Raw genomic sequence first — 27,555 nt, forward strand, 5'->3', positions numbered from 1 at the left:
AATTATAAAGAGCAGAAAAGAGGCTAGTAGTTGTCTGATGATTTCCCTGCAGGTGGTCTGGTCAAATAAACTTGAATTCTGCTATGTTTGGACTTCAGGGGAATGCAAATCAGTTCCACTTTCCTTTCAGTTCTAGGCCTAGAGCTACAGAACCACGAGCCATAACACATCCTCTCCTTGAAGCAGAGTTGCGCAATGCATTTGTTGGGCCACTATTTTCACGAAAATCTTCCAGGTATAGTAGAGCTACAGAACAAATATTTCAAAAAGCTGTTGCTTCTCATGTACGTGTGAGCATGCGCACGCGTGTGTGTTTGTGTACACTTTCTGTGTTTTCAGTGTTCTGTTTGCACTTATTTTTGCATCTGTTAAAGAAATGGTCAACTTAGGGACACAACTAAGTGGAGAATTTGAAGTGGTCCCAGCATTGAAATGTAGATGAATTTTCTTCCAGCATGAGAATTCCATCACTTTTGCAACTTACAATTGGATTGCTTTTGCCTCAGAGGCAGTGACTTGGGAAATTAGGTATGAAATGTAAAGAAGTAATTAACAGGAGAAAATGCCTGTAACTTGTTCGTGGACTTGATACATCTCTCGAACATTGAGGGTTCACCCATTTTTCTTGTTCATTGAATGTTTTTGTTATGGATCATCTCAGATTTCTTGAACGCAGCATGATTTTTTTCATTTATTTATTTATTTTCAATGTTGATTTGTGTATCTTAACAGATTGCTGGATTCGGTGGTTCATCCTGTTCCTTCATGTTCTGCAGCACAGTTACCATGAAGAGCTTCTACTTCATTCACGGCATCCAGCCCATTGACATCAAATATGCATGGTTCCATCTCACAAAGGAATTTTTCAGGACTGTCAGAGCTGCATTTACTAGAGATTCCTCCTGTGGTTAAGGGTCACATTTTAAAAAACCAGTAACAACCAACCAAACCAAAAGTCTGTAATTTTCGTTTAAAATGAAACCAGCAAAATATTTAACACAAATCCTGTTGGATTCAAATTGTGGCCTATTCTCAGGAGGCACGTGGGTGTTGTATATATAGTCCTTTTGGAAACAGTCCATTGGGTACAGACTTGAAGAGGGAACGTTTAGTTCTAATTTAATTGCAGTATGCACGTTGTCTCATAGCTTTGCGAAATACGCTTGTTTTTATTGCATGCAGCAAAGTAAGTTAAAGTTTGACTTTTCAAAATACCCAGATACTTAAAGATGCAACTTGTAGCTTAACCATCTCACTATTTAAGTGCTCAATCGCTCTGTAGAGTTTGACTTGCTTACCTACGAGCAAGATGCATGTGCTTCAGTTTCTTAATCCTGTGAAGTGAATGACAACTGAGTGATGTCAGCTGAGTGATGTCAGTCTCTGTCAAATTCAGTGATGGCTTTTTGGAGTAATTTTAGTTAATAACTGTTTGTGTTAAACTGTATTTCCACCACTGTCATTAAACTCTTCTCATGCAAGGAAATAACACTGGACCTATCTTCTTGGTGCTGATCTTTTTGCCTTTGCCTACCTGAACGAAATAGTTGTGATCTTTCTGCATTATAACCTTTTTCTTCTTCTTAAATACTGTCCATATTATTAAGTGTCTCGGAGGAGAGTGACTAAGTTTTACGTCACTTAAAGAATCACCATCAAAGATATCAGTAAAAGTGATTTTAATAGAAATTCGTAAAAAGCACGACAGTAGAGTTCGAATGGCAAGGTTCGCTCTGTTACTTACTAAAGGGCAATTGAATTAGAATTGTGCTAGAATGATTCACACAGAGATGGGGAATGGAGAGAGATAAAAGGGAAAAGGGTAAGGGAGAAAGGGTGAGAAAGACCCTCCCACTGAGTCACAAGGTTCAGAAGAGCCCCCCTTGCTTTCTAAACTCCTTCTCGGAGAGGAGTCTAGGTGGGGCTGGATCCAATCCTAGTCCCAGACTTGGTCTACGGCTTATGTCTAAGGGAATTGGATACAGGGGTTTCAGTGGTATTGATTCAACATGGTGGTGTGTGTTTTGCACAACTTTGGGATGGCAGCAATTTATATGGTAAATCACAAGTGTTACGGTTTTAAAGCTGGGCCAGCTATTAAACCTGTGGCAGATGCCCTCTGTTATCCCCCCCCTCCCCCCAAAGGGAAAGGGAAAGGGAAAAGGGAGAGAGACTTCCGGGTTGGAAAGTTAAAACAGTTTTAATAAACTATAATAATGAAAAAGAGTATAATAATAATAATAGAAATAATCAAATATATACAAATATATATATACCGAGCTCCCCCGATGTCGGCCACGTCACCACCGGCACTGCAGGGCAGGCTCCGGGAAGGCCCAGCCTGGGCCTAGCGACAGTCGAGAGCTGGATTCAGGGATGCATGGATCGGGATCGGGGGCAGCAGGAAAACAGACGGAGTCCTCCTTGGACACCGGCCATAGCAGAAAGAGAGCGAGACCCTCATGATCCCCCCCCTTTTTACCAAGAATGACGTGTGTGGGATGGAATACCTTCGTTGGTCAATTTTGGGTCACCTGCCCTGTCTGCTCCCCGCAACAAGATTAGATGATATGATTTTAAAGCAACACTTAACCAATCGATAATCAAGAATCAACACAGCGACTTGGTTAAAGATGCAACGAAGTTACTTAAATCAAATTGCATATACACAAACACACATACGCACACACACAGAGACATAGATATAGAGGTTAACCTAAACTGTTTCTTTTTCTGCAGATTGTAGTAAATTTTTGGGACCCAATTATCTTTGAAAATCTTGTGAAATCAAAGTATAGTGAATTACTCACTCTACGTCGATTTTGATGTCACAAAATCCAATTACAGTGAATTACTCACTCTTTCCCTTCATTTGCATCTATCGGCGCACAGTCTGAATCACCTCGCGAGTCTATCCCGAGCGTCGCATAATCTGCCTTGAATGTCACGAAAATTTGCCCTGAGAGGCGTCCCAGCTCAAGGGGAGATGCAGGGTCACAGCCTGCTGTGATCCCAGAGAGCTCAAAGGGCCTCACTTAGGATCGGTATTTATAGGATCACAAGATGATTGACTTTGGTCTGTACCTTTTTTTCAATATGGCCATAATTCTTGTCAGGCCGTCTTAGCGCCTTTCAGAGCAGGCAATGGTCCAGGCAGGAGGAGTTCCGGCTACATTTCCCAGGCAAGAGGGTTTTAGGTATGGTTGGGGAGCGCCCCATCATCCCAACTTATTGTTCTTCTCCGCTTTGTAGACAACAGTTGTTTTAGATGTGGTTAGGGGGTGCCTAATCGTACTAACTCGCTGTACTTGTGCCCAGGACAGGGAGGTACTGGATAGTCTCGACTCACTGCATCGGCAGGCAGGATCAGAGGGTGCCTGCTTGTCTCAGACCACTCACTGCACCTGTCATTAATGGTGGCTGGTCCTGACATTACAATGTGGCCCAATGTGGGGGAAGGGGGGGTCTGCACCACCACGTAAGCTAGTTTCATTTTCCTCCTCTTAAACCTTTTCAATACTGTAAAATCTTTTTTGAGAAGAGTTAAGAAGACCTGAACACTTGTAGATGAAGATCTGTAAGTATTTTTACAGCAGTGTCACTTAATCTAGTCTAGTGCGCGGATGGATTAATTAGTGAAAAAAAGAACCATTTTGCATGGCAGTGTTTTCTGTCACTGTATCCGGGGAAACATTGGAAGTTGTATGTCTTTTAGAAGAGCAGTGTAGAAATTGCCAAAACTACTGGGACGGGAGATAATGTGGCAGACAACGAGATGCCATATCCTTGTTTCTTCAGGAAATTAATTTGAAAAATAACATTTTCTGTTGGCATAAAAAAAAAAAAAAGCCAAAAGAAACGTAAACAGCATGGTTTTTATCATTGAGGTTTTCATACCTTTGGGAAAAGAGCAGTGTGGAGGGTAAACATTGTCCTCTCTGCTGGTGCAAGCTCACTTTGTAGTGTAAGCTAATTCTTTTGACAAGTGAAGTCTTGTGTTTTGAAGATTTAGCTGGTTTTAAATTAAAGGCTTTTATTTCTTTTGATAGAGAGCTAAAGTTTTGGATACATCCGCTTCTGGATTTCCTGGGTTTACTCCTCAGTCTATTCTCAGATACAGTCTTCTCATCACCACCACTAGGAACTCCCTCTGCATCTCCAGGACGATCAGTTACTCCCCCACTACGAGCAAAGGAACCCAGAATATCTTTCAGGGAAGAGGACTTGAACGTAAAATGGTCTGTTGGGGTAAGCTGGTCTGTAGTTAGTGATTTTTACAGTTAAAGGCTTTATAGACTGTGATTTGATTTAGATTTTTCTGAAGTTTGCCAAAACTCCTTATATTGAGAATAGGAATTACAAATCAGAATTGAATTTGGTCAAAAAAAGGTTACGTTAGACCTTCTGTAATGTCACGTGCCTGCAGGAACGGATGCATAAAAAAATGCCAGTGGTCTTGCCGGTTTTTACTCAAGTGGTGTTAGGCGCTGTGATTGTTCCAAATTGCTAGTTCAGCTTCCCACTATGCCTTTTCAAATGGTGGTATGACAGGAAGGTAAGGAATATCGACTGAGCCAGTCGTTTGGGTCTGTCAGGCTTTGAGAATTAAACATCTTTGAAAGCAACAAAAGTCACGAGCTGCATTTCCTCTCAGTCTCTTTTCGCAAGGCTGGGTTTACTTAAATGATGGTAAAAATAGACTCCTGATGATGAAAGCTGTACTGTTGTCTGTTCTCTAGCCCTAAAGTTCTCGGGTTTGTTTTGTGCCTTGTGCCAGGGATAGCGTTCGTATAGTTGTCAAACAAGTTGGTCCATCTCAAAGTTGCCCCCTTCTACTCCTCCTTTTGTTCTGTCAGTTGGATTGCCTGATTCAGCTCATCAAGTAACGTACCAAAATGAGGGGCAGAAGAGGGGCATGTGCTAGTACCGACACGTATGAGCTTTCCGTACACGTACTAACAAATTGTCATAATCTGTTTTTATTATACCTTTTATTGCCTGTTACAAAGAGCTACTCAATTCTAGCAAGAAGCTCGCTCTCCTAGGTGAAGTTCTTACTAATAATGCAGTGTGGCCAGATTATTTTACTTGTTCCATGCTACAGGCATAGGGAACCCTAAAATATTTTAGTAGTGCATACAAGTTGAAAAGGCATGCATAAGAAAAGAGAAATCTTGAGTTATGATTTTGTGTATGCAATGCTCCCTCTTCTGGAAAACACAGTAGTGAACCCAGTGAACAGCCTTGTGATGGCAGTAGAAGCCAGCACTTCCAAGACCCACTTCATCTTAATTCTCAAGGTTCTGGAAACTCAATAAGTGGTCAAAAGTGTAATTGATTTTTACGCTCAGCTTTAAAAGCTAAGATAGTGCTAGACTGAGAATTAATTTTGTAGCGCCTTGCTTAAGGTGACGCTTGTAAAACTTACAAATACCGGTATATGTTTGTTCTTTTTTTTGTCTTGTGTTGACAAAAAACGTATGGATGTTATTGATCGTGAAACTTTTTATTTTAATAAAAGGTAACAGAAGACGATAAAGCATTGTGTGGGGCTTCATCTGAACATCATCATGGAGTGGTGGAGGATGCTTGGTCTGAAAGTAGAGACAAAACAAGCCTGTTTACCCTGAGCAATCCTGAGGATCATCATGCTGAAATGGAAGAGTCTTCAGAGAGCATACCTGGAGGTGGTTTGGAGAAAATGGATGTCAGCAAAGAAAATAGTAACGTCTCTGCCAGGTCAGACCAAACTACTTTGGAGTATCATGATGCAAAATCACCTGGAGATTTTGAAGATGATGTCATCTTTATAGCTGCTAAGCCAGCTAATTCTTCCAGTGAAGAAACTGCTGCTTTTCAAGAATCGGAGAAGGAAGAAGACAGCGAAATGATTGCAGATAAACCTTGCCAGATGGAACCACCAGATTCATCAGAACTAAGACGAGAAGCTGGTGCGTTTCATCCTCTGATAGCCTAAGTTTCTGAATTTTCCAAATGTCTTCAAAAGATTAAATTAGTGATGAGTGCAACAGCTAACGATGAGCGTTCACAAGTGTCCTAGGCACTTCCTTGTCCTAGGCTTCTAAAATTGCCGCTGTCTTTTGAGTCCTTTTATAGGTATCCTGGACATTGTGAACGTATACTGCTTTTGGCCGGCATTTGTCGTGTGTAATTGCAGCTGAGAGGCAGCAGTGATTTGTGGGAGTTTTGAGTGACACAAGTTGAAAACTTAGGCTTCTGGTTATGTTTTAGGGGTCCTTCTGTAGGCTGCCGTTTTTTTCACAGCAAGTTTAGTGAATGGCGTGCTTTGACTAAGTAGATTTTTCTTTTCTTTTTTTACCACCTCATTAGTGCTCAGAGAAATAGTTTTCTTCTGGAAGTGAGTCTGCTTGTGTATCTGCTCCTCCTTACAGCTATGCTTGCTTGTTTTGTTGGCTCAACAGCTTATGCAGCCTTTTCCAAACCTATTTCAGTTGGTGTTTGGAAATTCAGCTCAATTCAACTCATTGCAGCCAGTCCAGCTGCTGAGGATGTGTTCATATGAGCAGGTCTGCTGGCACATGAGAAGACATGTAGCTCACTAGCTGGTGAGCAGTGGTGAAGAGCTGGGAACGAGAGTAGTGCAGGAACAGGGTGAAAATGTGCAAACACAGCTGCAGTCGGTAATTGACAAAGAGAGCTCAGTCCGTTCAACTCTATAAAAAAAAGGTTGCTCTTCCTGGGAGTGTGTACTCTGGTATCAGTGCATCGTATGCATCCTGATTCAGTCCTAAGTCTGAGATGATTCTGGGGGATCCTGGAGAGTGGTCATTGCTATTGAAGTTCCTCAGATCCGTTTCTTTTTAAGTAACAGGATTGCCCAGATACAAACTCCATGTACCTGGGTAAAAGGGGTTCTTCAGATCTGAGTGTTTCTATTAATACGGGTCAGAACATTTGCCTGTCCTGTTTTAGCTGTCTTGTGTTTGGCCAAGAAATCCAAGGTGCTTTTCACTGAAAATAATGATAAGGTACTAATCATTAAAGAATAACCTCATAAAGAAACTTTGTCATTGTCGGGCTATGGTACAAGCAGGTCTATATATTGTCAGTACTCTGGAAGCATTAGAGGGCAGTCAGTGTAGCGCTTGCTTGGCCTGAGCTAGCAAAATCATCCCAGTCCTGCATACTGTCTGCAAAGGTAATTGCTGGATCTGGAGGAAGCAGGCAGTAGAAACCAAGAAGAAAAGGAAATGTTGACGTTTCTAAAATTCAGCCTGTTGAGATAAAAACAGGTTGGCAAGTAGTTGGGTTTCAACACCACCAGTTAATCACTAGAGAAAAGAACAAGACAAGACTTTAGATGCATTCTTGTTGAAGAGGGGAAATGGAGCCAAGAAAGGAAAGAAGCATTGCTGGAATGAGACAAATAGCCAAAGAGAAATAAACTTCCTACCCAATTTTAAGAAGGAGGGATGTTTTCTGAAGTTATTATGCGTTAGGTTGGTAACATATCAAATTTAGTCTGTAAGCAGACTATCAGTGGTCATTTTGTTGACTGAAATTGTGCACCCGAGTTCTTGTTTTACTGGAAAGAAGAATTCAGACCTTCTGTGCATTTGAAGTCTTGGTAGCATTATTTTGTTAGACCCCTATGCTAGACGAAATGCAGAAAGGCTCACCTTAAAATCGTATGAGCGTTCTAAAAGAAATGATGTTAAGTGCAACAGGAAAGTCATCCATCTATTTTTGTAGGATTTGTGGAAGAATCAAATGCTCAATGTCGTACCCTTCCTGAGGATGGTAAATTGGTGTTTAACGCTGCTGAGGCTGCTCCTTTTGGGACTGCAAGTGAAGGGTAAGTTAAGAAAACAGATACATCTTTGGGTTTGCACAACATGTCACTGCTGGTTGTTCTGCATTCGAAAACTGTGATTTTGACCTGGTGTTGGTTCTTTCCTGTGTTCTTAAATATAACGGCTTTTCTATTCTTTTCTATCTGTGAACAGAACTAATTTGGCACGAATGTAAGTCAAATTGACTAGCTGTCAGTTTGAGCCTTTTTTCTCAAATCTTTGCAACCTCCAAAGTATGGTGATAAAGACTTCATTCGACTGCCTATAGAAACCTCTTTACAGTTTGAGGGATACGAAGCACGTACTGTGAACATAAGCCCTGCTTTTGTCTGACAATTGTGTAGCTAAAAATTACACCTGAGATTGCTGTAACTTTAGCAGGTTTATTTTGTGGTGTGAATACTTTCTGGCAGTATTTAATACACTTAATTTCTATTTTCTTCATGTGCTCAATTTGCATCTATTTGTTCTGGAAAGGGAAGCAATTTTCTCACCAGATACTTTAAAAGCTGCAACTGCTTAGTGATAAAGAGAGAATGTTGGCAATGAAATAACCCTGAATTTCAGGTGGTAACTTACACTGGTACAAACTTCTGTTCAGTTTGTTCTAAGCCTCCAATATAGCAGTTGTACTCTTTCTACAGAAGACAACTAATATATTATTAGTACAACTCTGTTATGATGTTATTATCCAGTGTTAAGTAGCTGGGAAGACTGTTAAGTACTTGATTCATTGCATAAAATGAGTCACAAATGAAATGTAGATATGTTGGTAAAGGAATTTCTAATTTTTCTTATTTTTTTCTGTTTTGAAATGTGAAGATTTTACAGTGAGAAAGTAATTTGTAAAGCTCCTCAAGGTTTGTTTTGAAGCTTTCTGACAAATTTCTCTCTTTCTGTTCATGAAGTGAAACAAACCACCAAGAGTCCCAAATGTCCTCTTTGTCAGAAGAAAAAGCCGTACAAGTTGCAAGAAATCCACAGCTTTCTGAATCCCCGGAGGCAGGCAGTCAATGTATGTACATCCTGTCGGAGATGCTATGTGAGTTAAGGTAGCTGAACTCCTGAAGGAAAATGTGTGGTTTGCCATACCACTACAGGTGTCTCAGATTGAAGTAGTACTAGCATGTTACTGCTAACTTTCATTAAACTGTAGAGAGAATACCCTCCTCAAAGAAAGTCCTTGTAGAAAATGCATAGTGAATGCTCCTGTTCTTGATGAAGATACTGAGAAAACTGGTAGAATTTAAAACATTAGAAGGAGAGATCAGTATTTATTTTAACATTGTACACCACTACTAATTTGTGTGCTATGAGATCTGCTGCCTAAGTTACTATTTTAAGAGATGGTGCATCCTCAGTATTCAGGCTGTGAAGTGTAACTAGCTATCAGTGTGCCTTTCCAGCCACCCTTTCCTCTGTTGTTCTTTTTCTCTATGGACTTGCCAGCTGATTTTCCCCTTCCTCTTTTTTTTTTTTTTTTTTATTTTTTTTTTTAAAAAAAATTGTTTTTTAATTGTGGTGCTGCTCCTTTACCAGAGAGATAGTTCTGGCTTCTAGTTTTTGGAGAACACCCAATACATGTGGCAGGATGAAGAGCTGTATTGTTGGCTCCTGCTCCCTCTGTTACTTCCTGTTGCTTAAATCTGTGTCATTTCTATAGCAGTTAAGTTAACATTATATAAATCTCTTCCAGCTGTGATAAGTATCCTTGACAGTGAGGACGTGGTCAGTACCCATTCAGAAAATCGCCTTGAGGGGAAGTGTGTGGATTTACCTAAAGAACGTAACCTAGAAGCAGCTGAAGTTGAAGAAAATGTTCCTTTTCCGCAGGAAGAAAGAACTGTTTCTAACAATCTTCCTCAAACTAAGAAAATTAATGTAAGTAAACTATTTTCCCATTTTCTACAAAACAGAAAACACTTTGCAAATTGAGGATAGTCCTGTCTTACTGACAGTTAGAAGGCACACAAAAGTGCCTCATTACGTAAGGGCAGATGGGTTTTTCTCCTATGCATTTTCCGTACCTATAACATAGAATAGAACCTGTCAAGGCTTGGGCCTTTGAGAGCTGTAGTAGGGCAAAAAAGAAAGCCTAAGCTGTTTTTTAAAATATCCATGCATTCATTTGGTTTATGAGGACTTAAACATTTCTTATTTAACTTAAAAAGAAATAGTTTTAATGTTAAAGACAGCAAGAAAAGTTGGGGAGTGCAGCTTTTTGATACTGGGGGCCATTTACCAGATAACAAAATGATGAGGGAGCCAAACTCATTTTCAGAGTGATTTAGGTACTTAGATCCTTTACTGTTTGTTCCTTATTAACATAAACTGAACTCCCAGTAACGAGTTATTGTCAGTGTCAAGATATTTCCAGCTACCTAAACCTTTTTTTGTAAAAACAGGATTTGTTTTAACATCTAAACATTGTAAAATACAAATTTTAAAAGGTTGTTCACATGGACTGAAAAATAGAACTAGAGATTCTCCAGTTGTCCCACGTTTTTCCCCGTTGTTCTTACTTCTGCTGGCACTGATGAGTTATTTGGATTCATTGTGAATGTCCTCTAAGTACCACATAGAGTATACTGTCAGTTTCCTGTAGGATTATACTCACAGGAATTAATAATAGTTGGAGTGAAATACAAGCTGACAGGTAGGCGTACCACAAACAGATCGGTCTTAAGGAACAGAACATGCTTTTCGGTGTCCCAGATTTCAGATGAAGTTAAATAGGCAGTCACTTCTGTAGCTCGTCTCGCCTTTGGGATTTAGGACAACGCTGTAGAAAAGATGGTTCTAGACTTGGGAATACATAAATCACTTCTGGGAGTAAATGGAAAATTTGTGATGGGGAGAAGGGAGCAGGTACACGAGATGGTGGCAAAGCTTCTGCAGTCATTCACGTAGCAATACAGTGCAGGTTTTTCTGCTTTCATTCTAACTGGTTCTTACTGATTTCTATGTAAACATCTCTTTCTGGCTTGTCTACCTTCACTGAATTTAGGACAAACTACTTCCTGCTTTCTTGTTCGTAGATTTGTCAGCATAAAAGCAAAGTTTATGCAGACTAGTATTTCTTGAATTTGGTTTTGAAGCATGGCACGTTGCTATAATATGGTGCTTTAGCAACTTTTGACAAGGCAGGAGGCGAGAAAATAAGCCAATTCTATGGAGACTGCTGTTGAGTGGCTTCTGCCTTCTGCCATCTAGTACTGTAACTAGAGGGTTGGGCAAAGGTCTTTACACATTGATTAAATTATCTTGACCATCTGACTCACTTGAAATACGTAGCAGATACTACTTCTGTTCTCAACATAAAAGCTTGAGTATCTCATGTGGATGTGGAAGGAAAGAATAATTGCTCAGTACAGGGAACTCCAAAACATGAGATGGAGGTATTGAGAATGTAAGTGTTGTCTCATGCAATCCCAGTGGTTCCTTAAAGCGGAGCATTGAGTTGTCCAATGTGAGAGCTGGCCAGTTTGACTAAGTGTTGCAGTCACAACTCTCATGACTGGAACTTTGAACTTTGGGGACATAATTGTGTTTTCATCTAGCTCAGTTTGAAGTTAGTCTGTTTGGTAATTAATAAGGCGTTAACAGACATTTTTTAACTGTAGGTTACCGAAGATAGTGCGGCTAAGGCACAGACGTCAGAAGAAGCACCTGAAACATCACCATATAGAGAATTACATCCATCAGGCAACCTTCAGTACAGCTATGATACTATAGAGCAACAGTTTGCATGTGATATGCCTGATAATAAAGATGGTGAATGTGATGCAGCTGAGGGAGATGGAGAGCTTTTTATAGCTCAGAGTAATTTTACTTTAGTGTTGGAAGGAGAAGAAGGTGAAGCGGAGATGGAAGACCCTACATTAGTAGATGATCCTAAACCGGCTGGTACAACAACAGAGGAAAAACGTGTGAGCAATTTAGGAAATAGTGAAAGCCAAGAACATGTTAGAAAATCAGTGTCCACTGTAACTAGTGATCAGGAATCTCAAAATATTGCAGAGTTGCTCCCGTATGTGCCTGAACCCATTAAGGTAGCTATTGCTGAGAACTTACTGGATATAATCTGTCACGGTTTAAAGCTGGGCTGGCTATTAAACCTGTGGCAGATGCTCTCTGTTAACCCTCTCCCCCACCCGAAGGGAAAGGGAAAGGGAAAAGGGAGAGAGACTTATGGGTTGGAAAGTTAAAACAGTTTTAATAAACTATAATAATGAAAAAGAGTATAATAATAATATTGGAATAATCAAATATATACAAATATATACAAAACCAAGACCGAGCTCCCCCGATGTCGGCCACGTCACCACCGGCACTGCAGGGCAGGCTCCGGGAACGCCCAGGCTGGGCCCAGCGACGGTCGAGAGCTGGATTCAGGGATGCACGGATCAGGATCGGGGGCAGCAGGAAAAAGGACAGAGTCCTCCTTGGACACTGGCCAAAGGCTCAAGCTGCAGAAGCAGCCTGAAGCAGCAGCAGCACCCAAACACAGCAGAGGAAGCAAGGGAAGGCGGAAGGGGCAAGAGAGCGAGACCCTCGTGATCCCCCCGTTTTATACTGAGAATGACGTGTATGGGATGGAATACCTTCGTTGGTCAATTTTGGGTCACCTGCCCTGTCCGCTCCTCCCTGCAGGTGCGATCCCCCTTCGGCTCTTCACTCGTAAGCGGTGAGCAATTTAGCAGTGACCTTGGTTTCTCTAAGATTAAGTACAGCAAGAGCCTTTCTGCATAACATCCCTACCGGTGCCTCAGTGATAACTACAAACTTTGAGCGTTATCAGTCCTAGAAGCAGACACTGTCTGCAAAACATGCAGTTACTTTCACAAAGTGCAGTTACTTAGAAGAGACTTAGCTGAAAGTAAAAATCACTGAAAGGAAAATTGGCCTGGTTTAGGCTAAACCAGGACATTCCACCCCTTATTCCATACCATTCATGTCATACTCAGATCATCACTACCTCTTCATTTTCAAATATATATACACATATCACTAGTTTATGATTCATCTCTATACAAAGTTCATTAAGTTCATTTGGTTCAGGATTGTGGGTTTCCAGCTGGCTAGCAGTCTCTCAGGGCAGGAGACATGGTATCAGTTTTGTCACAGTTCGTGCCCACGGGTTGCAGGTTAAAGATGTCAGTCTTGAGGAGGTTACTGGACGCCACTTGCAGCTAGCTCTGGTCTCATCACCACTGTCTTAACCTGAAAAACACTTATGAACACTGTTAGCATTATGCAGCAATTAACATTATACAGTTCAGAATTAAGTATTCTCACCCAGGATTAGATCACCTTCAGGGACACATCGGACTTCACCATCCTGCAGCATCACCCACCAAGTACATCCAGGTCCTTGAGCAAAAGCAATCCCACGAATGGGTTTACCTTTGCCCGTAGCAGGAAGAACCCAGACAGTTTTTCCCAATAGATTCCTTTCATGCACCACAGGGACTTTATCCCCTTCTACTGTACGTAGAAGGTCTGACTGAGCAGGGCCAGCTCGGTTGATAGATCCCCTGGTGTTAACTAACCAGGTAGCTTGTGCCAAGTGCTTATCCCAGTTTTTAAAGGTTCCACCCCCCATTGCTTTTAGGGTAGTTTTTAACAGCCCATTATACCTTTCAATTTTCCCAGAGACTGGTGCATGATATATGATATGATGATATGCATGATATGATGATATGCATGATATGATATACCCATTCGATGCCATGCTCTTTGGCCCAGTTGTCTATGAGACTATTTTTGAAATGAGTCCCATTGTCCGACTCAATTCTCTCTGGCGTGCCATGTCGCCACAAGATTTGCTTTTCGAGGCCCAGAATAGTGTTCCGGGCAGTGGCATGGGGCACAGAGTATGTTTCCAGCCATCCGGTGGTCGCCTCCACCATGGTAAGCACATAACGTTTACCCTGGCGGGTTTGAGGGAGTGTGATATAGTCAATTTGCCAGGCCTCCCCATATTTATATTTCAACCACCGCCCCCCATACCACAAAGGTTTTAACCGTTTGGCTTGCTTAATTGCGGCGCACGTTTCACAGTCGTGGATAACCTGTGCAATAGAGTCCATGGTTAAGTCCACCCCTCGGTCACGAGCCCATCTATATGTTGCATATCTCCCTTGATGACCTGAAGTGTCATGAGCCCACCGAGCTAAAAATAGTTCACCTTTATGTTCCCAGTCCAAATCTATTTGGAACACTTTAGCAGCCTGATCTGCTTGTTGGTTGTTTTGATGTTCCTCAGTTGCCCGACTTTTAGGTACGTGAGCATCTACATGACGTACCTTCACGACTAGTTTCTCTAGCCGAGCAGCAATATCTTGCCACAGTTCAGCAGCCCAAATAGGTTTCCCTTTGCGCTGCCAGTTGCTTCGCTTCCACTGCTTTAACCACCCCCACAAGGCATTTGCCACCATCCATGAGTCAGTATAAACATACAGCCTTGGCCACTTTTCTCGTTCAGCAATGTCTAAAGCCAGCTGGATGGCTTTTACCTCTGCGAATTGACTCGATTCACCTTGTCCTTCTGTAGCTTCTGTGACTCGTCGAATAGGACTCCATACTGCAGCTTTCCACTTCCGATGCTTTCCTACAAGACGGCAGGATCCATCGGTGAACAGGGCATACTGCTTCTCATCTTCTGGTAGTTCATTATATGGTGGGGCTTCTTCAGCACGTGTCACCTCCTTTTCTGGTGGCATTCCGAAGTCTTTGCCTTCTGGCCAGTCCATGATCACTTCTAAGATTCCTGGGCGATTAGGGTTTCCTATTCGAGCCCGCTGTGTAATTAATGCAATCCATTTACTCCATGTAGCATCAGTTGCATGATGAGTAGTAGGAACCTTACCCTTGAACATCCAACCTAGTACTGGTAATCGGGGTGCCAGGAGAAGCTGTGCTTCAGTACCGATTACCTCTGAAGCAGCTCTAACTCCTTCATATGCTGCCAGTATCTCTTTTTCAGTTGGGGTGTAATTGGCCTCGGAGCCCTTGTATCCTCGACTCCAAAATCCTAGGGGTCGACCTCGAGTCTCCCCTGGTACTTTCTGCCAGAGGCTCCAGGTAGGACCATTGTCCCCAGCTGCGGTGTAGAGCACATTTTTAACATCTTGTCCCGTACGGACTGGTCCAAGGGCTACTGCATGCACAATCTCTTGTTTAATCTGTTCAAAAGCCTGTCGTTGTTCAGGACCCCACTGAAAATCATTTTTCTTTCTGGTCACTTGATAAAGAGGGCATACAATCTGGCTGTAATCTGGAATATGCATTCTCCAGAAACCCACAACGCCTAAGAAGGCTTGTGTTTCCTTTTTGTTAGTTGGTGGGGACATAGCTGCTATTTTGTTGATCACCTCTATCGGGATCTGGCGACGCCCATCTTGCCATTTAATCCCTAAAAACTGGATCTCCCGGGCAGGCCCGTTGACCTTGCCTCTTTTTATGGCAAAACCAGCCTGCAGAAGAATTTGAATTATTTTCTCCCCTTTGTCAAAAACTTCTGCTGCTGTATCACCCCATACAATGATGTCATCAATATATTGCAAATGTTCTGGAGCTCCACCCTTTTCTAGTGCAGTCTGGATCAGTCCGTGGCAAATAGTAGGACTGTGTTTCCACCCCTGGGGCAGTCGATTCCAGGTGTACTGGATACCTCTCCAGGTAAAAGCAAACTGTGGCCTGCACTTTGGTGCCAAAGGAATAGAGAAAAATGCATTAGCAATGTCTATGGTGGCGTACCACTTGGCTGCCTTTGACTCCAGTTCGTATTGAAGTTCTAGGATGTCTGGCACTGCAGCACTAAGCGGTGGCGTAACTTCATTTAGGCCACGATAGTCCACAGTTAATCTCCATTCTCCATTAGACTTTCGCACTGGCCATATAGGACTATTAAAGGGTGAGCGAGTCTTGCTAATCACTCCTTGATTTTCTAATTGTCTAATCAGTTTATGAATGGGGATCAGGGAGTCTCGATTGGTGCGATATTGTCGTCGGTGCACCATGGTAGTAGCAATTGGCACCTGTTGTTCTTCAACCTTTAGCAACCCCACAACAGAAGGATCCTCTGAGAGGCCAGGCAAGGTAGACAGCTGTTTAATGTCCTCAGTCTCTACAGCTCCTATACCAAAGGCCCATCTATACCCTTTTTGGTCCTTAAAATACCCTCTCTTGAGGTAGTCTATGCCAAGGATGCACAGAGCATCTGGGCCAGTCACAATGGGGTGCTTTTTCCATTCATTTTTAGTTAGGCTCACTTTGGCCTCCAATACAGATAACACTTGAGATCCCCGTTACTCCCGAAATACTGATAGATTCTGTCCCTTTATGATCCGATGGCATTAGGGTGCACTGTGCACCAGTGTCTACCAGGGCTCGATACCTTTGAGGTTTTGATGTGCCAGGCCATCGAATCCACACAGTCCAATAAACTCGGTTGTCCCTCTCCTCCTCCTGGCTGGAGGCAGGACCCCTCTAATTACGGAATGGATTCGTGCTGCTCACAGGGATTGGACCTTCATTTCCCTTATTCACATTTGGGAAAAAGGGATTTGAGGCCCATCTACCCTGACTGGAGACCTGCTCACTGGTAACTGGAGCAGCCATCCTCCTAGGAAAATTCTCTCTGGTATTTCTGTTAGCTTGCAACTCACGTACTCGTGCCTGTAGGGTACTGGTAGGTTGTCCATGCCATCTGCTCATGTCCTCCCCATAACCACGCAGGGCAAACCACAGGATACCTCGTGATGTGTTCCGTTTCCTTTGAGCCGGTCCAGTAGGAGGGCGTTTTCTCCTAACGGCTGCAACGCGCGCCTGTGTAGGTAGAGAGTCAAGTTTATTCTCGATCCTGGACAGTTTGTCTGACAGTTGTTTAAATGAGTCCTTGTTTTCCTTTGTCAGTTTTTCCACAGCTGAGATGCGGGTCTGCAGTGGGGAAGAAATACTATCTTCATACTGTCGCATACAGTTAGCCATTTCGCCCACACTAGGTCGTGCCATATCATCTTCTCCCCAGACTAATATTGACAATGTATGGGTATATGTCGGTGGAGCATTCTTCACTACCTTCCAGAACATGGATCGGTTGCATTCCACTTCATCAGGATCTACAGGATCTACAATTTTCCGTGGGTGTCTATAAATGATCTCTTGCACAGCTAGTTGTCTAAGGTAGTTAATACCTTTTTCTATAGTGGTCCATTTGCTTAGGTGGCTCATAACATCATCTTCATAGGGATACCTGATCTTTACAGCTGACAAGAGTCGCCTCCAGAGACTGATAGTGTTTGACTTTTTTGCAAGTGCCTTATCAATACCACCATCTCTGGACAGGGATCCCAACTGTCTGGCTTCTCTACCATCCAATTCCATGCTATCCGCCCCATTATCCCAGTATCGGAGCAACCAGGTAATAATTGGCTCACCGTCATAACGGCTGAAGTCTTTCCTTATATTTCTGAGGTCCTTTAGGGATAAGGAGCGGTAGGTTATCTCTACGTCCGAGTCCTCCTCTTGTGATAGTTCTGCTTTAGAAGGACCTTTCTTCTGTGATGGGTCTGTTTTAAAAAGACGATCAAGGGAACCCCCATCTGTGTCGGGTCCTGACTCTGACTGAGAAGGGCCCTCACCTGGGTCTCGTGATGGCTCTGCCTTAGAAGGCTCTGAGTCATCATCCTTCTCTTCACGAGCTGATTTCTTTCGGTATTGCTTCCTGGTTACAGGAGCGATTGGTACAGATTCGGTAGATGCTGGGGTCTGAGTAGATGCAGTGGCTGTCGTGGGAGTGCTGAGACTCGTTAGAGTCTGAGTAGCTGCAGTGGCCATCTTGGGGAGTGTAGCAGCTGCGGTGCAGGCTGCCGAGGTTTCAGTGGATTTAGTGGCTGTAGTGGCAGCATAACACTTACACCCGTCTCTGCACCTATATTTAATCTTATCCCACATCAGAAACACATTCACGACAACTGAAAACAAAAACATGCCACCTAGACAGCACCATCCTAATTTCACAAAATCTAGTGGAATCAGCTTGGCAGAAAAGGAGAAGGTACTATTTCCCGAAGTAAAATTGGAAGTGTGATCATTAACACAATCAGCTAAAGGACGCCCGGAGTCCACAGATAAAATCGCTACTACCGCGGTCAGAATAGTAACAGCCCAGTTTATCATGACATAAATCAGTATGAAACGCCATAACAAAACAATGCATATTGACCAGTGCCCAGCAGTGATAAACTGCACGTAAACAGTAACAAACAGCGCATACGGCAAGTAAGGTATCATTACACTTAACTCTGTAAAAGGCTTTATAAAGAGATGAGATAACACAGCATTCAAAAATGACATTATCATCTTAGCTGTCTGTTTTAATTTCCAGCCCCTCGTAAATCTCAAAGGAAGAAATCTGATACTCTCTCGGCTGAGCTCTCCGGGTCTCCTCCTGCCGGAGCCAGGATTCGACTTATCAGAGCAACCTGTTGGAGCTTCTCTCGAGCCCCACGTTGGGCGCCAATAAATCTGTCACGGTTTAAAGCTGGGCTGGCTATTAAACCTGTGGCAGATGCTCTCTGTTAACCCTCCCCCCCACCCGAAGGGAAAGGGAAAGGGAAAGGGAAAAGGGAGAGAGACTTATGGGTTGGAAAGTTAAAACAGTTTTAATAAACTATAATAATGAAAAAGAGTATAATAATAATATTGGAATAATCAAATATATACAAATATATACAAAACCAAGACCGAGCTCCCCCGATGTCGGCCACGTCACCACCGGCACTGCAGGGCAGGCTCCGGGAAGGCCCAGGCTGGGCCCAGCGACGGTCGAGAGCTGGATTCAGGGATGCACGGATCAGGATTGGGGGCAGCAGGAAAAAGGACAGAGTCCTCCTTGGACACTGGCCAAAGGCTCAAGCTGCAGAAGCAGCCCGAAGCAGCAGCAGCACCCAAACACAGCAGAGGAAGCAAGGGAAGGCGGAAGGGGCAAGAGAGCGAGACCCTCGTGATCCCCCCGTTTTATACTGAGAATGACGTGTATGGGATGGAATACCTTCGTTGGTCAATTTTGGGTCACCTGCCCTGTCCGCTCCTCCCTGCAGGTGCGATCCCCCTTCGGCTCTTCACTCGTAAGCGGTGAGCAATTTAGCAGTGACCTTGGTTTCTCTAAGACTAAGTACAGCAAGAGCCTTTCTGCATAACATCCCTACCGGTGCCTCAGTGATAACTACAAACTTTGAGCGTTATCAGTCCTAGAAGCAGACACTGTCTGCAAAACATGCAGTTACTTTCACAAAGTGCAGTTACTTAGAAGAGACTTAGCTGAAAGTAAAAATCACTGAAAGGAAAATTGGCCTGGTTTAGGCTAAACCAGGACAAATCAAAGACACAAGAAGTAAAGAATTTACATCTGAAGTTGTAGAACAATCTATTCATGAAACCATAGGTAAAAAGGTAACTAGATTCCAGAAGGCAAAATCTCCCTTAACAACTGTGCCAGAAGGAGTGGAAGATGAAACCGGCAGAGATCAAGTAGAGTATGTCATTGCTCCTAGAACACGCGCCAGGGAACAACTGAGTAGAAATCTGAGTATTCCACTGGCAGGCGATCAGCAGCTACTGAAGACAGACAAGCCAGTTCTGTTTGGACTGTCTCCTAGGAGAAGTACCAGGCGAACAAAAGAAGCATCTGAGACTTCTAGTCTTCAAACACGAGAAAATGCTCAAGATGAGCCAATACCTGTGATGCCTGTTACTCCAAGGAGAGGTAGGAAGCCTAAACCGACTAATTTAGAACAAGCAGAAGGTGGCTGTTCTGATGGACAAACGTTGCCTGTCAGTACGCAGTCCATAGCCATTACTCCAAGAAGAGGATTAAGGAAAGCAAAGGAAGCTGCATCTGAACTCTCGGAAGAGGCTAATGAGGAAACGTCTCTCACTGAAGGTAGCATTATTGCTTCTGCTACTTCCAAAAGGACTAGAGGAGGAAAAAGTTCATCAGGAGATCAAGAAACTGGCCAGACTGACACTGATCATAAGCTAAAAACAGCAGTCAGTCCCAGCAGAAGTGCAAGAAAACTGAAAAGCATTAATTTCCAATTTACTGAAAATACTGTCAAGGATCCAGAGGTGCAGCCCTTTTACCTGTGCCAACTAAAAGAGGCAGAAGAAGAAGGATGAGTTCATCAGAAGTTTCAGAAAATTCTGACCTTGATCTGTCTAAATCATCGCTTCCTCCAACAGAATTTAAACTTCCTGTCACTCCTAGAAGAAGTGCTAGGAAGGGGGCACAAAATCTATTGGCAGGCACAGAATCTCTCTCTGCTCAGGAAGACATACATTCAGGTGGGAAAGTAGAAATCCTCAATACTCCCAGAAGACCAAGAAGAGTTACACGTGCTAAACCAGAAAAAATGGATACTCATGCGCAAACACCTGCCCAGCCAAATGAGGAATCAACCACACCTAGAACTACAGTAGGGACAGGGCGTCGAGGCAGAAAGAGATGCTCAGTAGTGGAGGAGAGCACAGGGGTGGAGGCCTTCCCCCAAGGGCCTGATGGCAGTCCTTTGCTACTTGAAGACATAAACCCATCAGGACGTGATGAAACATCAAGAACTTTGACAGATCGTATTACAAGAACCAGATCCCGCAAAACTGCCATGCATCAGAAACAGTCTGTTGAGGAAAATGAGTCCTTCCTTTTCTCGCCTCCTCTCACAAAGCTGACAAAGAAATTTAAAGGTAGGTGCACTATGTTTATATGCAAAATAGGGCATATTGTTGTTTTTTAAACCACAGAAAATGGACTGTGTGGATTGCTTTAAGTATTATAAAGAATGTAACCATGGAAAATAAAAAATTTGGAAAGAGAAGTAAAGGAGACATGCTTCCAAATTCTGTTCAGTTTTTAACTTGAAATAAGCTGCATCTTGCAACAAACTATACAGCTGTTTAATTATGTGATTGTTTTTCATGGACATGTACTTTGTTAGTGAAGTTACTGTGCATAGAGTTCTTCTTATTAGACTACACGGTAAAAACATTTTTTTGAGATGTGTAAGGAGTGTTGATGCCTCGAGCATAGTATCTTTGATTACGTAAGTGCAGGTAAAATCACTACTCTGGCTGATTTTTGTTTCAGAAGTTACTGTAAAAGAATGGATCCCAAGAGGCAGTTACTAGCGGAAAAATACCTCCACACTGAGTGTTTATAAACCTGATTGGACTGCTTATTTCAGGAAGCTATTGTGCTCTTGATTATCAGCTGTAATTTAACATTACTGTCCTTTATGTATAATATATGTGCATGTTAACAGTGCATTGTCATTTTAGCTGGAAAAGCAGATTATCCTGTACAGCTTAAGGATTTAGACCCGGACTTGTCTTCTCAATTTGTCTTTTCACCCCCTCTTTTGAGGTTAAGGAGAAAAAATGTATCTAGCATTTCCCGAATTGTGAAAGAACCAGTAAGTAAAAACTCTAGTTGTCTCATGGTCTTCATTTTTGCTCTGTACTGCTTTTTCAAATCATGCTTTGCAATGCCTTGCCTTTATCCTTGAAAGTATGCCTAAAAAGAGAGCTTTAAATTAATCAGCTGAACAATATTTTTTCCCCTTCATGAAAACTAGCTACAAAAATCGATTTTGAATGTATGTAAGTCAAGAATTAGTAAGTATTGCTTTGCCTTTATCAAAAGGCACAGTGTCTTTCTTTAAACCTACTTGGTGTGTTATCTGTTAATTTCAGAATTTGAACTTTTAGCATGGTACAATAGTTTGAGATGGAAGGTTTGGTTTTGTGGACAGAAACTGTAATGCTTTTGGAAATAACTTTGTCATGACTTCCTCATGAAAGAAACATTTATCTGTATTCTGTAGAAGCGTAAGAACTTGTGCACGAGTAACGTTTTTGTTGCCTTAACATAGGAGCTTCCAACTAAAGAGGAAGAGGATACCAAATCCAGAGAGTCTGTGGGAAAGCAAAAATTGAAGAGAGGTAGAACTGCAAAATCAGAAATGAAGAAAGCAAGCAAGTATGAAATTCTTTTTCCAGACTTATTTGCATTCCTTTGTTGTGGTAGTGATTCATCTTTTAGCTACCTAATTTCCTCTTCCTCACCTGGCTGTGCAGTTCTGCTCTGACTTTCTGAGCCTGTCCAGCTTGCTACTCTAATTGGCACCTTTTTCCCCTGCTTAATGGTTTAGTTTTCTAGTGGAAACAGAAGAGGGAGGGAATAGTAAAGGGCAAATGTATACTGCTCTTTGCAATGATGGCATGCTCTTACGTTGTCTTATTCCACCTTATGAAACCACACTGTTATGGTCTTTAGTTCCCCATACAAGGCGGGAGGGGGTCAGACAATGAGTAAAGAGACATTCTTGTTTCTGGACACGCTTTCTGGTTCCTTCTGGAAAACTCTTTATTTGAGGAGATTTGCCTCTTAAAAGCTTGAGTGGGAGGCTCTAAAAGCTTATATGAATAGTGACTGCGAGTGCTTGGGACAGTCTGGTGAGGACTGGAAGCAAAAGGGAGCTTATTTATGTACCTTTTCTGCCTTGATCTTATCTACAGAGAAGCCCAGCAGTAATTCTTTGGCATTGATTTTGTAATTCTACGGGGTTTTTTCCTCTGCTAAATAGTGTTGGTAATAAAAAATCAATTCGATACTTCTCTTTCTGTTCAGAACTGCAAGAAAAGAAGGCTCTTGGTCACCTCCACCAGTGGAAATAAAATTAATCTCTCCTTTTGGAAGTCCAGTGGATGGAACAAATAGCAAACAGAAAGAAACTGCAGACGTGGCAGAGAAGACTCTACGAAAGAACAAAAAAAGACTCTCTAATTTTCCAAAGCCAGTTGTGCGCCAGAAGATGCTGTAACTGTTTTTTAAGTTTATAATGTACACCACTGTTTGTAAAGTCATCAAAATTGTGTGGATTAGTAAAAAGAAAAAAAAAAAGCATCTAATTTGGAAGAGATAGTTTATATAAATTATTGTAAAATTTCATAAACAAATAGTCGTCAATAAGTAACTCCATATGGAGTGTGATTTCCTCAGTCAATGCAGTTTTCTATTTTATATTGAGACTTCATACATTTATATAATATGTAAATACAGCTTATTTTAGGAATGTTAAATAAAATGTATACTTCACAATATGCTTACTGTCTGATAGCTTTTTGAGGGAATAGTGGGTTGAATGGCCTGTATTACTAAGAAATTTTGATGTTGTTTTGCAAGAGCCCTCGAACGTGAGGCCAAAAGCTTTTTAAGCTTTTTAAAGTTTGCTTAGAACTCCTATAACAAGTAAACTAGTTTAAATTTCATAAATGATGTCTGACCTTGTGGCACAAATAATTGGGCTCGCAATACAAAGTGGTAATTCCTTGCATTCATGGTTAAGTTGTACTACATTGAAGACAGAATGTAAACAATTGTATTTTAAGCTGTGCAATATTTTTTTGTATTTGTCTTAAACTTTGGGAAAGCTGCTCTTTAGTTCATAAAACTAGATCACACCTCAGATGTTTCGCTATTTTTTACAATTTGTCGGTAGCAAACAACTGTGTAGAGGGTGTGATGCTTAAAACGGCATATCAAATTTAAAGGCATAGTACCAACATACTTTGAAATTTGAGTCAAAATTATTTTCATAAGGTTAATAGGAATGCTACTATAATTGAAATAATTATTATCTGTAAACATATTCGGCAATATTCGAAGCCTGCATATCACAGCACTGGGGGCGCGTGATTAACATATGCATAGTGTATATAACCGCTGCTTTCCTTGTTAATAAACGAGAAGCTTCCATACTCACATTGAGTATCTCAGCCGCTGCTGAGATGCGGCCGGCGCCGCCGGAGCCCACCCCCCCCCACCTCCCCCCGCTAAAACGGAAAAAATTCGGGTTCTGGCTCGTTTCTTCGGGTTACCGGTAGTTAAGGGCACATCAGCGAAGATAAAACCATCTATCACTGAGGTCCGTACGGCGGTAGAAGCGGCGAACTCCCGTGAGAAATGGCGCAGTAAGAATTTAGAGGAGGAGGTTGCGAACAAAGAAACCCGTGGCGCTCCTAGGACCGCGTGGCAAAGGGAGCGGAAACAGGAGGGGGAGGGGTGGTCAGCTCCCTCAGACCCTGTGCGGCTGGCCGGAGGCGAGGCGGGCGGGCTCATCCCCCCCGCGCCGCCGGAGTACCCGCCCCTTCCGCCCTCGCCCTGTCAATCAAGATCGACGGCATCTACACCACCTGACCGTGGGAACCTGGAGATGGACGCCGCGAGATTTTTGCAGCAGGTTTTGCGGGAACTACAGGATTTAAAGGTGCAGCGCCTAAGCGATTGACTAGCGCCGTTCTGAAAGTGGTCTGGCGGCTAGCTTTCCTGGTTTTCACCCCGGCTGCCCAGGTTCAATTCCCGGCGTGGAAAGCACGTGGTTGGAAAATTCTTTAACGAACAAAAGCTGCAGTTACACAGTATGGAGTAAAATCAGACGCTACATAAGTGTATTGGCAATACCAAATATACAGGTTTAGTCCTTCTTTTTGCCTGTTAGTGAATGTTTTACATGTGTAAGGTTTTGGTTGAGATGTTAAATGGTGGAAGAGTACTGTGGATGTGAATGTGGGAAGTAATTTTAATCATGTGTAATTGGTCACAGGGCCTAAGTTGCAGTAATTAACTTTTTGCTGATTTATTTAACAATGCCTTGTTGCTTTGTATGCATTAACGTTTGGGTGTAAAGATTGTGTGTATATCCAACAGGGAGACACAGTATTTAAATTGACCAACCTAATGTTACAACTGCTTTGAGGTGGCCTATGACTGAAGAGCGACTGCAGATTACTAAGGGACTGGTAGAGGAACAGTTAAAAGCGGGACATATCAAACCCTCAGTTAGTCCTTGGAATACACCCATTTTTGTCATCCCTAGAAAAAGTGGAAAGTGGAGATTATTACATGATTTACGGAAAATTAATGAGCAAATGCAAGCAATGGGAGCATTGCAACCAGGTATTCCGTCACCTAACGTGTTACCAGCAGGATGGCATATATTGATTGTAGACTTGAAGGACTGTTTTTTCACCATATCTTTACATCCTCAGAACACCATGAGGTTTGCCTTTTCTATTCCTGTTATCAACAAAGCGGAACCAGCTCAAAGGTATGAATGGGTAGTTCTACCGCAGGGCATGAAAAATTCACCTACGTTATGTCAGCTTTATGTGGCATGGGCACTGAAACCATTGCGCCCACTATGGCCACAGACTATCATCTATCATTATATGGACGATATTTTGTTATGTCAGGCCAATCCTTTTTCAGAAGAAAGTCTCCACAAACTAACCACAACGTTGGCGGAGAAAGGTCTCGTGACTGCACCAGAAAAGATTCAACGAACTGATCCCTGGAAATACTTAGGATGGACAATTTCGGATGCTCAAATCCGACCTCAAAAGGTGGAGCTACATACAGATTTGAAGAACCTGAAGGATGTACAAACACTTCTCGGAGATATTCAGTGGGTCCGTAACTGTGTCGGTATCTCGAATACCGAGATTGCCCCCCTCACTGAACTGCTGCGACGATCACACCCTGCTGACACCATACAGCTGTCTGAGACTCAACAAAGCACGTTGCGGTCAATCATTGCCAAATTACAAACTGCATGGTCATCGCAACGCATTCATGAACTACCTGTGTCTCTGCTTGTAATTAACAGTGAAAATATGGTTTGTGGTGTCATTTGTCAGTGGCAAAACAAAAAGGGGGAACTCCCCCAGGGCTACAACCAATGCCACTACAAATGCCACGATAAAGATGAAGCTTTTTGGGTGTTGGAATGAGTATTCCTTAGTGTACAACCAAAGACAAGCATACAGACTAGACCAGAAGCCATAGGGGAACTAGTGAGAAAGGGTAGATCTAGGATTATAGAATTAACGGGACTGGATCCAGCGGATATTAGTATTCCTGTTAATGCTGTAGACCTAGAATGGTGGTTCCGCAATTCTCGACCCATTCAGGAGGCGTTTTTGGGGTACGAAGGAAGAGTCCATTCACAGCAACCAAAAGGCAAATTATGGCAGATATTACAGAAAAATCAATGGATAGAAAAATCTAAAGTACAGAAAACACCAATAGTGGAAGGGTTAACAGTCTATACAGATGCAGGAAAGAAACAGCACAAAGCAGTGTGTGTGTGGCAGGAAAAAGGGGATTGGGTACACCACATGCTGTATGGTCAGACCGATGATACCTTACAGACTCTGGAACTATCTGCCGTAGGCTGGGCCTTGACAAATTGGCTGGATGGGGCTATAAATATAGTCACAGATTCTATGTACGTAGCAGGTGTCATCCCACGATTGGAGGAGGCATTGCTCCGAAACACACAAAATCCCCGCCTTGGGCAGTTATTCTTGCAATTACGGTCTATTATGCGACAACGCAGTGCGCCTTATTGCATAATACATGTGCGGAGTCATCAATGGGATCTTGGTTTGGGGAAGAGCAATCAGGTGGCAGACTCTCTGGTTAGTCCTGTTTGCCATATTCCTCCTTTAGACAAATTTCAACAAGCTAGACAAAGTCATGAGCATTTCCATCAAAATGCAAAAGGAATACAGAGACAATTTGGAATAACAGAAAATGAGGCAAAATCTATTGTTCAAGCATGTCCGAGGTGTGGGGCTCAGGGACCAGGCATTGGTATTGGTGTAAACCCGAAGGGTTTGGCAGCACTTGAGCTATGGCAGATGGATGTAACACATATTCCGGAGTTTGGGAGACAAAAATATGTACGTGTCACAGTAGATACCTTCTCGAGGTTAATCTGAGCATCTGCAATGTCCGGAGAAAAGGCACAACAGGTTTGTAAAAATTTGTTGGCGTGTTTTGCCATTATGGGGGTGCCAGAACAGATCAAAACAGATAATGGGCCAGCATACACCAGCCAAAAGTTTCGTGTATTTTTAACACGCTGGGGAGTGAAACATGTTACTGGAATACCACACTCCCCGACAGGTCAAGGAATCATCGAACGCACCCATAAAACCTTAAAGGAATATTTAAGGAGACAGAAGGAGGTAGATACTGATCTAACATCGCGGTTGCATAAAGTGTTGTTTACTTTGAATTTTCTGTGTTTGACAGGGGACCGAGAAGAACCACCGGTTGTTGTACATCACCAGCAGTTGAAATTTAATAATAACACCATTATACCTCAGTTACAGGTGATTTATCGGGAACCTGCTACAGGGGAGTGGAAAGGACCGGTGCCAGTGATCCTTAGTGGCCGGGGATATATGTGCGTGGCCACCGACCAGGGACCACTTTGGGTGCCGAGCCGATCAGTAAAACCACACCTCCCCGAGAAATCGGATGGGTGATGGAACCAGTAAAAATGGTTCTTACAGGAGTTTTTGTAATTGCAGTTATCTTGTTAATGTTACCATGTTTATTTTCTTGTTTGCAGAAAGTGTTAATGAAACTTGTAAATCAGGCCTGGCTTGCTCACAAACAAGAAGGGGGAATTGTAGAAGTTTGGTTAAGTGAGAAGGGGCACGATCCTGTGTCAGTCACTGAGCAGTCTGAGCAACCCAGGCTTTGAGCAAGGGTTAAGCCCAGAGCTAGCGACCTTGGACTCCCCTTGAATGGTGCAAAACCAAGAACCCCATGGTGCCTGCTTCGGCGGGAGGCAGAGCTGCCTCC

At 42.6% G+C, this 27,555-nt stretch overlaps 1 protein-coding gene across 1 annotated transcript in view; it reads left to right on the forward strand.

The window, feature by feature from the left end:
• LOC137672461 (protein ELYS-like) overlaps positions 1-23,578 on the forward strand; it is a 50,979-nt gene extending 27,401 nt beyond the window's left edge. Inside the window, 15 exon segments of the mRNA XM_068416699.1 lie at positions 137-235; positions 733-914; positions 3,183-3,197; positions 4,060-4,133; positions 4,135-4,248; positions 5,522-5,951; positions 7,702-7,811; positions 8,763-8,850; positions 9,532-9,716; positions 11,459-11,921; positions 19,216-19,977; positions 19,980-20,585; positions 21,177-21,314; positions 21,786-21,876; positions 22,528-23,578. Of these exon segments, the coding sequence (XP_068272800.1) occupies positions 137-235; positions 733-914; positions 3,183-3,197; positions 4,060-4,133; positions 4,135-4,248; positions 5,522-5,951; positions 7,702-7,811; positions 8,763-8,850; positions 9,532-9,716; positions 11,459-11,921; positions 19,216-19,977; positions 19,980-20,585; positions 21,177-21,314; positions 21,786-21,876; positions 22,528-22,720 (3,550 nt within the window). The 3' untranslated portion in view covers positions 22,721-23,578.
• Positions 23,579-27,555: the final 3,977 nt, after the last annotated feature.

Source organism: Nyctibius grandis, chromosome 1 (genome assembly GCF_013368605.1).
Source record: "Nyctibius grandis isolate bNycGra1 chromosome 1, bNycGra1.pri, whole genome shotgun sequence".
In the NCBI taxonomy this organism is placed as follows: Eukaryota; Metazoa; Chordata; class Aves; order Nyctibiiformes; family Nyctibiidae; genus Nyctibius; species Nyctibius grandis.